Below are 16,738 nucleotides of genomic sequence, written 5' to 3' on the forward strand. Positions count from 1 at the left end.
TTTGTAAAAACATGCCTTTAACTCAACTTTGGCGTGGTGTATACAAAAGACATAGTTATTTGATTAATATTAATTAATTTTTTGATTTTGGCCAATTTTTAAAAGTCTGTTTTCAATTATTTGTTTCATTTTTAAGAAAAGAAAGTGAGTGCTTCCCTACACAAATGATTCCTTCAACAGAATCACAATGGTGCGGTAGCTAGCATGCTGGCTTCCCATCCAGGTACTAATCTTGGAGGCGGCAAATATTTTTCACTGGTATCCAGATCCCTACTCGAGGTGCTTTGTGGAAAGCACTCTGAGTGAGCACGCCACCCATTGGATGGGATGTTAGGCTGCAGACTCCTTGGTGCCTTTTGTTAAGAGTAGGCTAATGCTGATGCTGGGTTTCTCTCCACCCTACATCCTTTCTTATCCATCGCTAATGGCCGAAATGACCTAAGCTGTCAGTTGCCTCCCCTAAAACTACTACTACTACTACTATGAGTCCTTCAATTTGGTTCTTCCTCCAAGAGCAAACGTTTATGATCAGCATACATTATGTTTTGTGTATTTAACCATCTCCATTTGTAGCTCTCTATGGTACCAATTTTATTATGGAATTAAAATATCTTCAATGATGACTGAAATTATTTACCTCTTGAATTTCCATCTTTTACACACTATGAGGGGAGTTTAAGTTCTTTAAAAAAGCACATTATTCTCAGAAAATATCATGCTGCTTCCAGTTTGAAATCATTTATTCATATGAGTTGATTGATAATGATGTGATCAGTCATTTTTATAAGTTGGGTGTATATGTACACCACAGGGGGCTCACAAGTTCATTGAGGTATGCTTAGAGGTATTCTACATGACTGAAAAAATAAGAAAATTAATTCAAGCTGAATAAATAGTAACTCCAATTTTTAAGTATCAATCAAATATTTATGCACAAATTGTGTGTTAGTGTGCATATTTATATGCAGGGGGCCTCACTTAATTTTTTTGGTCTTAGGGGTATGCCATAAATGTCCTTTGATATCAATAGAAATATTTGAAATATATCCTTAGACAACATTATTGTAAATCATTTCATATAATAATTTTGCAAAATATCTCTTGCAGTATTTTAATTTAATGACAAATATTATCCCAAGAATACAATTATTTCATGAATAGCTTATGAATATCACCTATGCTCATCATCAGGTATATAAGGTACTCCATGGTTCCTTTATCCTTGAACAGCATTTACTCCTATTCAAGTCTTTATTTTCAGTTGTCTTTCAATCTCCTTTATGTATATTTCTGGTACCTTGTGATGCCTTGAGAAAATTGGGAGGAAATGTTTGTTGTTATGTAAATTGCACTACATTGATCAAACAGCAATTATCTATTATCATTTATCCCAGCAGTAAGAAAACGTATTTAAAAATATTCATCAACACTTAACTCCTTTTAAAGGTTTACAACAAATATTTTACTGCTCCAATTATCTGAATATGAAATATGTGGATTTTACATTGAAGTTTGCAGACTAGTTGTGTGAAACCCACATATAGTCCAGTGCATCATATCTCACTACTACCCACATTTAAAGTAATGCATTAAAACTATAGCTACAAAAAAATAGGAAAAGTACACAAGAAATCAGTGTGACACCATATTATTCTATTTATTTTATAATACATTATTATATTTATCAAGCTATCATTTTGCCATTTGGCATTGTAAATAAAGAATTCATTGAATTCATATAGTTATTAATAGAATATGTTTTCTTAATCATTTTAATCAAAATTTTTAAACCTATTTTGGTAAAAATTAAAGTACTTAGTACAAAAGTAATTGATTATTTCTATGCCTATTGTACTAGAATGCAAAGAAGAGTGGAATGTGCCACTGCTACTTCCCACCAAGTTGTTGAGAAATTGATCGTGAGAAAAAATATTTGAGAGCATGGCTTTGATTTATCAATCGTATGCTGTAAATTAGCTCTGCCCATTATTTCATAGTTAAATTGCAGCATACTACTGTATACATTCAATTAGCCTAAGAGTATTTTAAATGCCTTTAGCCCTTAGGCTCATTCATTTTTTCTACTTCATACTTTGCCTTAACTGCCATATGTGGAGTACATGAACTGAATTTTTGTAAAATGACATGGGATTTTGTTAATTAAGCTCCAATGATATTATAAATTAAAATAAATACATTTTCATTTTAAATTCTTTACTCAGAGATCCACATATTCCCACTGTAAGCTATGACATCTAGCCTTGATTTTAAGAAAACTTTGAATTTTATTCTCAATCCTAAGTGCAACATGAATCACTGAAGTATTTGTTTATAAATGTGCTCCTGAAAAATTATGGTATTGAAAGAAGCAAAAAGCAACTGATAGTCATTACTATACAATGGTAAAAGAAAAGTGTTAGGATAAAAAATAGAATTAAAGTAGGGTAAATGATTACTTACTTCAATTCTTCAATCTTATTCAGCAATACTTCATGCAATCTGCGTTGTCTGTTTTCCTCTTCTAAAGTAAGAGCCACGCCTTCTTCAACAACTCTCTGGCGATTTTTCACTTTTTCTCCCATTTTTTCATTTATTTGTGCCAACAATCCATCACGGTATTCAGCTGTTTTCTGCGGATAATGGAATAATGTCTTCATTGAATACTACAAGTATATATTGGTAATGCATGATTGAAACACTGTGAAGAGCTATAAACAAATGTGTAAATTTTATTGTCTTAAATTGAAGTTTTCATGTGATTATTGTCAACTTATAGTTTTACTTTTCAAACAATGGGCTAATTAATTTTTAGAATGGATTTGGTGTCAAAGTTACCATGATTTTTTGAACAACAGTGTTTTGCCATAAGGATACACTCATAATCTTTTATTATCTGAGCTCTATAGTTTTCACTGTTATTTATCTGATTGCTTTGCTCCATGGTAGGACTGTGCCCTAAAGTTTTCTATTGGTGTCCTACATTATCTGCAATGTAGATATTTCATAAAATACTAAATACTTCGTGTTTTTCCTGAAACAACTGTAATAGTATTTTAATCGTGAAATGCTTTAGATCTCTTAACTCACTGAGGAATCTCAAGTTTGATGATGAAACGACAGTGAATATTGAGCATTTTTCATGCATGGAAATTTAGATAACAAATAAAAATGTTAGATGAATATGCTGAAATGATTATACGGATTCTGCACAAGAAAAAGTAAATTGAGTTGAGAGGAATTTAGTTCATCCATGGTGTCGACCCATCCAGAAATTTTGGAAAATCTGGTAGAACACTAAAAACTGACATAAATCTTATAAGTGAAATATTTCAGGTTAAATGTACTTCATTCTTGTGATATTTACATCATTTTATTTCAGGGAAATTGGAGACTGGTTGCTCACATTCATAGTTTCATATCTCTATTGCTCATTAAGCAACTTTATAGTGAATAAGACGCACACTCATCTTGTTTAATCTCAATTCTACATACACCACATTTTTAATTTTTCTGCTCAAGTCGTTATGCATTCCTCAAATCTGGGAGAAAAATACTGTAAGATACCTAGGATTTCTTTAACCCTTTTGACTGGACAACTTGGTCCATTTTAATATCAATTATACTGACAACAGTGTGCAAGTGTGATTGTACAGCATTAGTTCCATTTGGGCCAAAAATTAGGCCATACCTCTAATATGCAAATGCTTTGTATTTAGTAATTTAAATTGCAGGTTAAATGACTTGGTTCAATTTTCTACCATAATTATTTTCGAATAATAACTGATTTCAAAATATATTTAAAGTCAGTATGCACTCCATTTAAAGATATAAAAATCAAATGTAACACTACTTTATTTCCATTATTCTATCATAATAATGTAATTATTAAATCTAATTTTAACTTTAACAATATAATAATTTTAAACCTGTTGATCCTGATGGTTTTGTTAACTGCCAATCATCAATTTACAAGTGTTATTATAAATTTTAGGTTCTTCTGGTTTGAAATACTTTTGTTTGAAAACAATAATTTTGTAATTACTTTTTCATAAAATGTCTTACCTTCTTTTTGTTTTCTTCTTCCTGTCGAAGTTTCTCTGCCGCTTCAATCTGGGTAGCCAAAATCCTGTCAAACTCCTGTTTCTCAAGGGCAATGTCACGTGCTTGCATTCTTTTTCTTTGCTCAATTTGTGCCTCCCTTGCTTCTTTTAAGGCAGCTTCCTCTTTTGCATGTCTGAGTGCAAGGTCACGTTCTTTTCGGCGCCACTCCCTTTCCACCTGTTGGATAATTAATAAAAATGCTGCTGTATGGAATGATTCCGTTTTGTGAGGCAATCCTGGTTGTCCTTCATATGCATTTTCAGGCATTTCCTTTTCATGAATTTTTTATTTGAAACACTTCAACTTAACAATGGCTCTTCCTTTAAAGCTAAACATCAGTCATACTTTGCGGCTAGAATATATTCATGCCCAAAAGTCCCATCAGTTCAAATTTTTATGCCATTTTGGTGGTAGAAAATGGAGTTAAATTTGACATGTGATTATGATTTTAATACATTAATATTAACATTTCTGTCCGAGGCTATTCTCACCATAACTCTCAGCTTTTGGATTATAAAAATCATCCTTTATAGTCAGAAAGTGAAGGTAAATGGTGAAAATAAAGAATAATGATCTTATAAATAAGCTATTTAATTCATACATACTAATACTAATTTATCATTATGCAAGATGATCCCATATGATTTCCAAATCCTGGTGTCAATAAACAAGGCATAAATTATTATTTTCCAAGGATTTTTCTGTCTATTATCCCATTTTAGGTTTGAAACAGCATAGCAATTTGGTAAGTCTGTGGTAATCTGCTATTGATTATCATTGGCTAATTCTTTGAGTCTTGTTTATTAGGTGTCAAATTATCACTTTTTAAATTATCATATTTTTACAAATTTTGAGGGATATAGCTCATTTAGTCCATTTCAGTTTACCTCCTCTTGAATCCTCCTTGACTTCAACTCTTCCTTCTGCGATTGCACATCTTGCTGCCGTTCTTGCAGTGCTCTTAATCTAGCAATTTCCCTTTCCTTTGCTTGTCGTACATGTTCCATTTCTGTCTCTCTTTCTGCTTCTCTTTTTGCTTTCTGCCGCATATATTCTTGAACCTGTCCATTTGATTAGCCATCTCAAGTTTAATTTGCTCTTTAATATAAATCACATAAAAATCATTGCTTATGCAAGGTATGGATAATAGTGGTGCTCATTAATTTAGCTATAAATTAGGTTAAAACATTCTAAAATGTTGAGTGAACAGTTCATAAAACATCCAAGTTACTGGTTCTAAAAATATCATTCCAAAGGTATCCATCAAAAACATTTGTGAAGGATAAAGTTAACACTAGAGTGCATTTACCGTAAAGTGTCACCATGCCAACATGAAGTTAAAAAATGTAACTAAGCCAAGAATAGTGTTTATTATATTAATTTTGCAACTTAAAATATTTATTTTTCAACGTCAGCATACTTTTAAATCTGCAATTATGGATTCTTCTATTTCAATTTTCTTCAGTTGTAAAATCTGTTCATTGATTGCCTGTAACTCAGCTCTCATTTTAGCTTGATCTTCAGCCTTCTTCCTCATATTTTTTAAAGCTTCAAGATTGCTTTGTATCAATCCCTGCTGGATTAGTTTACTTTCCTGAAATTTAAAATATTTAATATTAGTATATGATCATCTTCATGTTAATCAGGGATTCAGCAGTTTCTTTATGCTTATACTCTAGAATCTTCTGCCAGATATAACATGTATAATAATTCAATAAGGTGGGTCAATAAATAACTCACAAAACTGGATAGGGGCAGAGAGAATAATAATCTAAGTAACTTCCTGAAATTGATTTCACTTTGTCACATATTTTTACCCTGAACATTCCCTCTTCATAAGTCCGTGATAGTTGGTAGCAAAGAATTCTTTTGTTTGCTGTGGCAGCCAATTGGTAACCTCTATGGCCTATGACCACCCAAACGATTTATGTAGGGGCCCAAGCAGATGAAAATCACTGGGGGCTAACTCTGGACTGTACAGTGGATTACCCAAGTGCTCCAAATTAAATGTTCATGACAGCTGTTCTCATTCATATTCATGCAACCCACCAAGGTAGATCTTACATTAGCTGCCACTGACTGACCATGGGATGTCATGGAGCTTCTATGACAAGCATGGGTATGCTGTTATCTGCTGTCAAAATATGTGTGCATAATGTAAACATGGTATGAGGGAATCTGATGTTTGCAACTTATCTATCGACTTACCCAAATATATTTTATTTGCCCAAAGATATGAAATATTCAGAAATAAGTCACATTTCAGATAGGTACAAAAATCACTGTTGTAGAATGAGTTTACATAAAAAATAATGGAATTAGGCAAAGAGATTTTCCTGAATTGAGTGAAAATATTTGAATAGTATAAAGGCTTTCACAGTCAATTTGATCAAAGAGATGATTATGAAGACTTTAAGCTCCTTGGGAAGAGTATTATATAACTGGAGACCCTTATATTTCAGACAAGATGCAGTTTTCCTGATCTGAATAAAAGGTGCATGAAGGTAACCTTGTTGCCTATTACCATACTTAGGTATGGTTGCACAAATTCTTCAACATTAGATTTGACATAAAGTAAAACATTAATGTATTTAACCAAGGAATGGGGAGTAGTCTAAGATTTATGAGCAATGGTCAACATAGGGTCCAATGATTTACATTCAACCTTACGACTTTCTCTTGAATTTCAGGAATATTCAAGGCCTGGTGTTAAGAACCCCACAGTAGAATACAAAACAGTGGATGGGCAATGAAATTCACTGTAGTACAGGGGTATTAGGGCTTCTAGATCAGTAGATCTGATAGAACAGTAGATCTGATAATAAAACAAAAGAAGGTGGGTTAAATAGTTGATATGAATTTCTTAAGATACATGAGTTTCCATGGTAATGCTAAGTTGTGTATAGTGATCTACTTGGGGTATGCTTCTCCCATCAAGGTCAACAACTATAATATTAGCTTTTGTATTAATATTGGAAAAGTAGACCAGATTTGATTTATAACATTGAATGTTAAGCAGTTAATGTTACATCAAATGGGTAACAGCTGCCAAGCCAAGTTAGCATAAGATTGTAATGAAACAAGAAGAGATGAAGTAATAGTGAAATTTGCATCATCCGCATATCAGATTGTACTAGTCAGTGGAGGGAGAAACATGGCTAGTAAGATCATTGATATACAATCGAAACAAAATGGGGCCAAGAACTTTGCCTTGAGGGATGCTTTGAATCATGATTTGAAACAAAAAGATTAAATACTCGTATAGAGGGTTGGAAAAATGTTATCACCATTAGAAATGAGAGGAACAAGCTGACTCCTATTTGCAATAGAAGATTGTAACCAAGTGAGTGGTATGCCTCTTATGCCAAGGGAATATGTCTTCTTGATGAGATTTTTACGGTTGACATTGTCGAATGCTTTTAAGAAATCATCAAACAATCCAACAGCTTTAATTTTATACCCCAGACCAAATAGCATTTTGTCAGTTACTTGGCTGATTTGTGTTCAAAAATACCGTGCTGGAAAGGTGATGGCAAATTATTTGTCTCCAAGGAAGTTAGTAGTTTTTTGTAATGTGTGGGTTTAAAAATGTTTCCTAATTGATTAAGAATAGAAGTTGGTCAATAAGAGTTGAATTCATGAAAAGAACCTTTTTTCTCATACAGGGGGACAACCTGGGATACTTCCAAGAATTCAGGGAAAATTCCTTGCAGTACTTAACTGTTAATAAGGTACAATAGAGGGAATTTTATTTAATTGCACGACTGGCAATTTAGATAATCAGGAATTTTATCAGAACCTGAACAAAATTTGAAATCAGGCTTGTACAATGTTAGTCAGTCCAGACTCGGTGGAAGGAAGTAGACCAATGAAAAAGGAGGGAATGGGTATCAGAGGAGGAAAGTCAGTGAGAGGAGTAATGAATGGACAAGTGAAATATTCATTGAAAGCAGCAGCTAACGGGAAAGGGTTTGAAGGAATAACATCAGAATCATCCTTCAGCTGAAACAGAGTGAATTTTTAAGTAGTTTTGGAACTACATATTTGTATTGTTTCATAAAGCTTAAGACTTGTTGTCTGCAAATAAAACTAGTTGGTTATTATAATTTCATTTAGCTTCAGAAATTGTTTCAATACTGTTTTTTAAGATGCTGACATTGAGTTTTGAGTTGGATTGTTTTGACATGAATAAGCAAGATCCTTAAGATGCAGTGATAAACTTATAATTTCATTGTTAATCTAGGAGTTACAAGAGTCAGGTTTTACATATCTTCTTAACTTAGCAAAATAAGCATTATTATTAGCAATTAGAAATTATCTAAACCAGAATTGAGATCAGCACATTAAAAACATGTGGTCAGGTTCCATGTTCAAGTAAGTGAGAAGTCCAAGGTGTTAATTTAAACCCCAGATTACTTAACTGTGGTTGTCTTTGGGAAGAAAAGCTTATTATCCTAAAATCCAAGAAAGTGAAAAATATTTATTTGCATCATTTTTTTTTAAATTGGCTTGGATTCTCAACAATAAGTTGCTCTATGGTCTAAAATAAATAACAGAGCATTTTTCAAAACATTCAATTCCTAAATGTTCCAGACCATTTCATCGGATGATGGGGCTATTATGTCCTGAGCCATAAATTGTTTTAAAACAAATATACTTCTTAGAATGCTTACATGCCACCTGAACTGTATTACTTTAGAAATACTTGTTAGAAAGGAGGTATACTTACTTGCTCAAGTTGCTGAGCCAAAATTGCTTGCTGAGTTTCATTTTCTTTGATTTGCTGTTTTACATGTTCAATATATTTTGCTTTTCTCAATCTGTCTTCCTCTTTTTTATTTTCTTCACTAGCAATCAATTTTAGTCTCTCTTGTTCCATCATTTCTTCTAATCTCCTTTCCTCTTTCTCTAATTCTTTCCTTTATTTAAAATTGTATTTTAAAACACTGTTATTATCTTAGTTCAATGAATTTTAGGAAAGTGAGGATTTTGTTAACATATCTAATAGTATTTCTTTAAAACTTCTACTACTAGTTCATGTTAACCTGTTTGGCCACTCTAACCTACATACTAATTGTAATTATTATTAATAATTCTAATTTTGTACCATATCCTTCTCCAAGAAATTTCCTAAATATTAATTAAATATTATTGAAATTAAATTGTCCATATGTATATATTTCCATAAAATCTGCCTGTATCCACCCCATGCACTAATGCTGAAGTCATGAAACATATCATTCATTGCAGCGTGATGTTTACTTTCATAATCCACTGTATTTTTTCCTTTACTTGAAGGCGCAGAGCTAGGGTTAAAATACTGAATTCAAATTGTTAACACATCACACTCCATCAACTGGAATCTGTATTTGATGTCCTGCGTAGGAGTCATTGTTGAAATTGCAAGATCAAGCAAAATTAAGGTCTAGTTTTATTCACAAAATTTTCCAAAATTTGAAACATTAAAATTATAGTTATGTCATCCTTTTTCATAAGTGAAACACAATTAAATTAAAAAATCAGAAAAAGTATTGAAAAGTGCCATGGAACTGCTATTATGGAGTTGCAGGTGCAGAAATAATACTTATTAATTTTTTCAAAGAAGGCCAGCCTTCAGCGTGCCAACTGAAAGTGCATCATCCACCTTTGCCCTATAGGCTGGAACCTTTTATTCCATTGAGCATGCCAATGATGAACACAAGTATCTTTGCAGAGTAGCCCAAGTACATCTGCCTCAGTTTACACAGCAGATCTTGATATATAATCCATTTTTCCATCTCCTTTGCATCCGCGTTCATTTCAGCCGGAGCAGAAAACTCTGTTAGAAACATAGAATGGTTAAAATGACTGAGTAGAATACTCTCATATGCCTGGTTGTCAACAACTTCCTCGTGGTGGAGGAGGGATGATTCCACCAAATGATGCACCTGTCTTCCTCCATGGACTCAGTATTCCTAGGTGCATAGCAGGCGTTGCATTGATGCCGTAATGGTATCAAGGATGGTAAAACACACCATTTTACCATGCTGTATTGGTTGACATATGCTGATTTGGCATGGTAGCTTCAGCTGGACATATGACCCAAGATCTCCAGCTGGCCTTGGCACACCCTACACCTTGTGTCCATCATGTTCACCTTAAAAACTTTACCACTTGGAATAGAAAGGCCCTTTTGTCTTCACTCTCATGGTACTTCACGAGATGCAATAGACCCAAGCCCTCTACCACCTAGATTTTGTGGGAGATGCACATTGGTGGCAATGGATTTTATCCAAAGATTTTGTTAAATTGTTACCATTTTCCTTGTGTCAATGTCAAGGTTTTTCAAGAGATGTTCACCTTGATTCAGCTGAAGATGTAAAGCAGTATCAAAGCAGCGAGCATGTTTGTGGCTCATGTTTTTGCCAGACAGCTTAGAACTCCAAATGTATCTGAGAGCCTGTCAGTATTTGCTGATGTGTCTTCCCTTCAGGTGAGTAATGTCATTCTTCCTGCTGGATGAGAGACCACACATGTATACATTTTCATGTCTTAATGTTGTTGTTGCCCTAGGTTGAAAGTCACTGCTCTGCACTGCATTGCTAAATAATGTTTTAAGTAAATATAGTCAAGGTTGTTAGGAAACCATACTATTTAAACTAAGCAATGAAATTTATAAGTTGAATAAGTATATATGGCCAGTGCATTTTGGCAAATTGTAGTGTGACTTTAGTTGTGGCATAATGGCATAACACAAGGAAGATTCTCAAGGCAAAGTGAAAAATTCCAATGATTGCATATTTTGGCAGAAGACAAGTGCTTAAATAAATACTTGAAATAGTAGAATCTTCATCCAAATTTTAACTCTGTAAACTTCTTAATATCCTATGGCATGAGAAATATGCAGCAAAAGAACTAGAAAGAAATAAAGGAGGAGTTGGAAATGGGTTTAAGAGATTATATTAGAAGATTAATGAAAGAGTGGGGAAAAGACAGGAGGTATTTTTTACTACTATGTGATGTGTACAGAAAACAATATTGATTTGCAGCTCTTCAAATTTGGACCCACACACTTTGAAGTTTTTGAGAAATCATTCTAGTGCTAAATCTAATGATTCCCATCTCAAGTTTGAAATCAATGTAGTAACACTTTCATTGTTATAATTTTGTTGTTCAATTTCATTGCAAGAAATTGTTAGCAAAGCCCAGCTGGTAAAGGATTACACAAAGTGAACCAGAGGGTCCTGGGCAATGCCTTTGGGCATCACAAAATGCAATTGGTATAATTTTCTGGGTCCCAAAATTTCATGGGCAACTTCAGGTCATATGGAAATTAACAACCCTTCTTCATCCAAATTTGAGGCATTAACACCCTTGGATTGGGAAAGCTTAAAGAATCAGAGTAGCCACTTTAGTGTTTGATAGAGAGTATTTTAAGGATGAGGAAAGAAATCTGAATGAATATAAATGCAGGAAAGACAAAAAGTGTTTAGAGTAAGTAGGAATGATGTAGCCATTAGCAAATCCATGAGGGAAAACTGTGGACCAATTGTTATAATTTTAGTATTTGGGAAGCTGTACCAAGAAAGTGAGAAATATGCATTATTTCCTGAAGCCAAAATTTGAATTGTATGAAAGATGAGAGCCTCATCCTTATTTATGAACACGGGCTATGAATTTATTTTTATAAAGGCACCTACAATGTTATGTTAAATGCTAAAGTCACACATCCGGGTATTGGGGCCATTCTGTGACCCACCCACAGTTTCTCAGGTGTTCTGGTGGATTGAAGCTGAGGGTATTCTGGGAAGTTGACTGGATTTGAACCTGCAACCTCCTAATCAGCATCCAAATTCTCTGCCTATGAACAGCCATGCTGCTGTCATCATGGCAGCCTAGTGGGCAGAACATTTGGTGTCTACAATGGGAGTGTCCCGAGTGGAAATTCTGGTGACACTTCTGAATAACCCCATCAGAACCCAAGCCTTTTCAGGAAACTACAAACAGTAAAAGGGAATAGGCTCCACTACCATGAATCCCACAGGATGTAGAGCTTATATAGAGGAGAGATCAGTGAAGTTTAAATCACTCATCTTCTAGAAAATCAACCTTTGGATTTATGACTTCTGGATTTGGAACCATAATAACATAAAAAAAAAACATCAAATGTGAGTACAGTTTTTTTAAAATCTCACTTTGTTAATGCTTTTTCTGCAATCTGTGCACATCTGATGGCATGGCATTTTGTGCTGAGAATGAGACGGTTGGCTGCTTTAATTTCATCTTCTTGTTCAGCCTTGAGCATTGCTGCACGAGTTAAGGTATAATTTGCTCTTCTTTCTGCCTCTTCATCAACTTTGCTTAGTTTTTTACCCTTAGTTTTTGCAATCTCCCACTTCTGGGCTTCCTCCTTTCGAGCTTTACATTCAGCAATTTTTTTGGCATTTTCTTCCTCCTTTTTTAAAAACTCTTCCCATTGCTCTTGAGGACTCAGCACCTAATAAAATGATAATACTTTGATCTTAACATGTATTCTGAGGTGTTAGTCTTTTAATACCAAGACATTTTTTTTTATATTTTGTACATTCCAAGTAGGAGTATGAAAATAAGCATTTCAAGCAGACTAAAAGGTTGCTGTAATTAAAAATGGCATAAACTATGACATGTGATTGAGTCAATTCAACATTTGCATGCTATGCTAAAGTAAAATAATTAACAAAGATAAAAATGGTTTTCAAAATGAAAACCCTTCACTTTAACTGCCTTAACTTCTTTCCCATGGTTTCTCTGATCCTAAGTTACTTTGCGTTTCCCACTCATGGGTCTCTTCCAAACCCGAACCCAACCCACTTGATTGGTCCCTTTCCAGTTCTCCACCCTCTACTTTCTATATATATATATGTATATTTTTTTAATTGTAAAAAATCAGAAAAATGAATATGTATCTGTTGATTCCTGTAAATTAGGATAATCGTGTATTAAGGCTGCATCATCTGCATACAGGATGGAAGAGATTGCAGTATGAGAGGGAAGGTCATTGGCCATTAACAAAATAGGATTGTAGTGTAGAGGGACAAGGGAAGGTAACTGCCTTCCCCCCCCCCCCACAATCTCCAAAATCCACCCCTGCATGCATCAAAGGGTTTGAACTGATGATATTAATTAGCGAGTGAGAAGATATCTTGACCAAGTCTGACTGTGGAGGATGATAATATGTTTTTATGTACAAAATCTTTATCCTGAAGTGGTATCTAGGATGAAATGTGAATTTTAATCAAGAAATGAGAAATAATATGAAAAATAAAATTTTGCTGATTTTTATTTCCATTATCTTTATTTTTATTCCATTGTATTTCATTGGTTAGTTTCATTTGGAAATTGATATTACGAAATAAGTTTTAAAGGTTTTTAGAGTTTTTAAGAGAATTTAAGAATTTTCATATAAAGTACGCAATTAAACAGTTCCCTTCCCTAAGCTATTAGAATTCTGTGGAATTACTGTTGAAAAAATGCTACAGAAGAGAACAATATTGACAACATGAACCGTATTCTTCAAGGTTTGGACAGCATCAAGTAGATATGCCTCCCAAGCCCTATCACCCTAGTCCCATGCTACGAGCCATGACCTCGAAATACAAGCATCTACATCTACACGTTTTTCTTGCTCAACCATGTTCGCGGATAAATAGCATAGAACTTTCTTGAAAACCTGGCGACAATTTCCCCATAGAAAATACAGAAGCAATCCTTCGAGTGCATTAAAAAAGTTCATACCAAAGCCAATTAATTGAAATGAGCATTACAAGAAGAGGAAATTTATTTATAAATATTGAATTGTGATATTATTCACGAAGAAACATCCTGAGGTTGCAATGGATGCAATTCGCTCAAGTTTTCCCCTGCTCGCTAATATTTTTACCTGCTCACCTTTGATTTCGCGATCTCCTCAAATTTTTCTCTGCACATGACGGCAGAGTACACTTTGGGTTCATCTTTCGGTACTAATAATTTTCTTATTTGTCCATTGGTTATAATTTTTATGTATTCTTTCTCTTTCTGTGGTTTGCCTTGAATCGATAACTCTCCCACGGCTGGTATTTCTGAGCATTTCTTACGAGTTGGTTTGATCATCTAAAAATTAAAATTCACTCATAACATAAGCAGGTGGGAAAACTGTTAATTTTATCAAATACGTGCAAATAAAAGTCATCACAGTTTTCTCTAGACGTTCACATACTTTCCTGAAAAATCGATTATTATAAAATACAAGATATTTATTTTAAATCAAATGCTGTTTTATTTGCTATTATGTTGGTAAGGAGGAATCATTTAGTTTGAGGCTTCTTGACATAAAACATAAATATCCATAGCAACCATTTCCATGACTACGGTATTACTGGTGGTTTTAGGACGATTGTTACGAGATCTATTCCTGAACCAATCAAAGTGCTTAATCAAGTCTGCTTGCCAGAAATGTTTTTCTTCCTGATTGATAGGCTTCGATCAATTACATTAACTGATTAGCTGATGTATGTATTTGAGCCATCGCGCGTCAGTGTGTGACGTAAAACTTCATTTTTTATAAACGGAGATACGGACGTCGTAGTTCATTTGTAGGTCTTCGGCAGGTTATAAGGGTTATTGAATGAGATAATGGTTTTCTGTTGTCCTTGATAAGAGTAGTAAATGTTTTTATTTTGAGGCTTTATATGAGCGAATCTTTTCATTCTGCCTAGTCGTGAATAAATTAGCAACTATGCGGACACAGACTCTGAGATTTGTGTCAGACTACGTTTCTCGTTGTTGTAATGGTTACAATTCGAGAACAAGTTGGGTATCTGCAAGTAAGTAAAAGATAAATTTCACCTCCAGTTTGTTGGAATAGAAAAACGGACCACATTCATTTATTTTATACATCCTAGGGCACTCCAGAAAGTATTCTTCGAGCTATTCAATTGCTGTGAAAGAGAGAAATATTTTATTCGATGAGGAGAAGGAACGTCAGAGGCAAAGCATTGGCCGAATAGAGAAAATAGAAGTGAAGTACAAAGGGGTTCCGGAAAATGTGATACTAGGAATGAATAAAGGAATATCCACTCCATTTCATTGTGCTCAGCGTAAGTAAATAATATGAATTAAACTTTTGTATTCATTTTAAAAAGAAAAAACTGACATTGTTTCTCCATGTAGATATGTCAACTATGCTTGTTGAACGTTCAGCGTTAGCCTGTGTCAATGGCGAACTTTGGGACATGCATAAACCGTTGGAGGAAGACTGTGATTTGCTATTGCTGCATTTCAGAGATGCAGATCCTTTTCATTTAAATAAAGCCTTTTGGCGGACATGTTCCTTTCTGCTAGGAGCAACCGTAATGAATCTTTTCAAGGAACATGTTTCTGTGAAGCTTCATAGTTTTCCTTCTCCAAACGGTAAGAATAACAATATAATAATTCTTCCTTGAAACAGCAAATTAATTGAATGAGTTGGTTTTGATCATAATATCCCGAACGACGTGCCATAATTATACTGTTGAAATATCTTAATAAAAGTTGCCTTGTTCTTAAGTATTTTCTTTTAATGTATCATCAAATGTTTAATGGTGTTTATTTTTTAACAGTGAAAAGTGGAAGCTTTGTTTACGATGTCGATCTTAATTTGAATGATTGGAAACCGACAAAGGTAAATATGAACAGTTTATGCAATATACGACTCTAATCTTGCATTATCAGCTTCCGTAAATCGGTCTTTGAATATTGCTTGAGTTAGTTCGAATAAGGAGCCTAAAAACTGCGGTATTATGTTCCTGTTGTATTAAAATAAACTATACAGTCTTTTAGATAACTTTAGAAGAGAAATAGAAATTTCTGTTAATGCAGCTAGTCAAATTTGAAATCCTGTGTAATTTATGATTTTTATCAGGATGAACTTAGGGTTATTTCTGCAGCAATGGTTAAATTGACTCATGATGCCAGCCATTCTGAGGAAAAACTCAAGATTGACCGTTTAGATGTGAAAGAAGATTTGGCTCTTCAAATGTTTCATGACAATGAACATAAAACCAAGCAGATTCCATTGATAGCCTCATCATCCAATGGCAAGTATTGTAGAGCTGGTTTCAGATTTTCCTTCAGTGATATGAAATCTTTTATTATTGCTTGCTTAGTTGCTATAAGTTTATATTTTCTGAAAATAAGTGAAGTGCACTAATAAGGCATACATTTTGTGATTGAAATTTATTTAAACACATGTAAAATTATATTGCCACTACAAATTTTATAACTTAAGGGATCTGTAAATGTCCTGATTTTTCACTATCCACTTCCTATATGTTCGTTATAAACTCATTCTAGAGTGGCTATTAAATGTTGTGACTTATACCTAAAGTCATATTGATAAATGTGCACTGTAAAGTGTTGCCATTCCTCCAAATTATTGTTTAAATGCTAGAAGAGTAGGGATAAACATTCACATCATGGGCATGTAAAGACCCTGTTCAGATGCATATTTATTAAAAGACACCAGTGGTTATAATGACAGAGAGTAAACCCCAAGTATGTAAAATTAAATGTCTTCAACGAAGAATTTTTTCATCTCTTCTGTGGTGTAGTGTTTTTCATAAGATAAAGTACTAGTGTGTGGATATTTTCAGACCATCCT

General features: G+C 33.8%; 2 protein-coding genes across 3 annotated transcripts in view; one reads left to right on the plus strand and one right to left on the minus strand.

Annotated features, from left to right (window-relative positions):
- Window positions 1–1,243: 1,243 nt before the first annotated feature.
- The window catches only part of LOC139693514 (cilia- and flagella-associated protein 45-like), a 23,877-nt gene continuing 8,382 nt past the window's right edge, over window positions 1,244–16,738 (minus strand). The window contains exons 2-9 of the mRNA XM_071591703.1: window positions 14,008–14,211; window positions 12,276–12,577; window positions 8,831–9,020; window positions 5,522–5,695; window positions 4,989–5,162; window positions 4,063–4,278; window positions 2,461–2,630; window positions 1,244–1,307 (exon numbers count right to left, since the gene is read on the minus strand). Coding sequence (XP_071447804.1) covers window positions 1,244–1,307; window positions 2,461–2,630; window positions 4,063–4,278; window positions 4,989–5,162; window positions 5,522–5,695; window positions 8,831–9,020; window positions 12,276–12,577; window positions 14,008–14,211 — 1,494 coding nt within the window. The remainder of the gene's footprint in view (window positions 1,308–2,460; window positions 2,631–4,062; window positions 4,279–4,988; window positions 5,163–5,521; window positions 5,696–8,830; window positions 9,021–12,275; window positions 12,578–14,007; window positions 14,212–16,738) is intronic.
- The window catches only part of mRpL39 (mitochondrial ribosomal protein L39), an 8,574-nt gene continuing 6,527 nt past the window's right edge, over window positions 14,692–16,738 (plus strand). Inside the window, exons 1-5 of one of the 2 annotated variants that reach the window (XM_071591854.1) lie at window positions 14,692–14,924; window positions 15,003–15,197; window positions 15,271–15,510; window positions 15,699–15,760; window positions 16,001–16,175. In XM_071591854.1, the coding sequence (XP_071447955.1) occupies window positions 14,837–14,924; window positions 15,003–15,197; window positions 15,271–15,510; window positions 15,699–15,760; window positions 16,001–16,175 (760 nt within the window). In that variant the 5' untranslated portion in view covers window positions 14,692–14,836. The remainder of the gene's footprint in view (window positions 14,925–15,002; window positions 15,198–15,270; window positions 15,511–15,698; window positions 15,761–16,000; window positions 16,176–16,738) is intronic. The other variant, XM_071591855.1, reaches the window with a different exon arrangement.

The sequence above is a fragment of the Hetaerina americana genome, unplaced genomic scaffold (assembly GCF_022747635.1).
Source record: "Hetaerina americana unplaced genomic scaffold, ioHetAmer1.1.p SCAF_5, whole genome shotgun sequence".
Classification (NCBI taxonomy): Eukaryota; Metazoa; Arthropoda; class Insecta; order Odonata; family Calopterygidae; genus Hetaerina; species Hetaerina americana.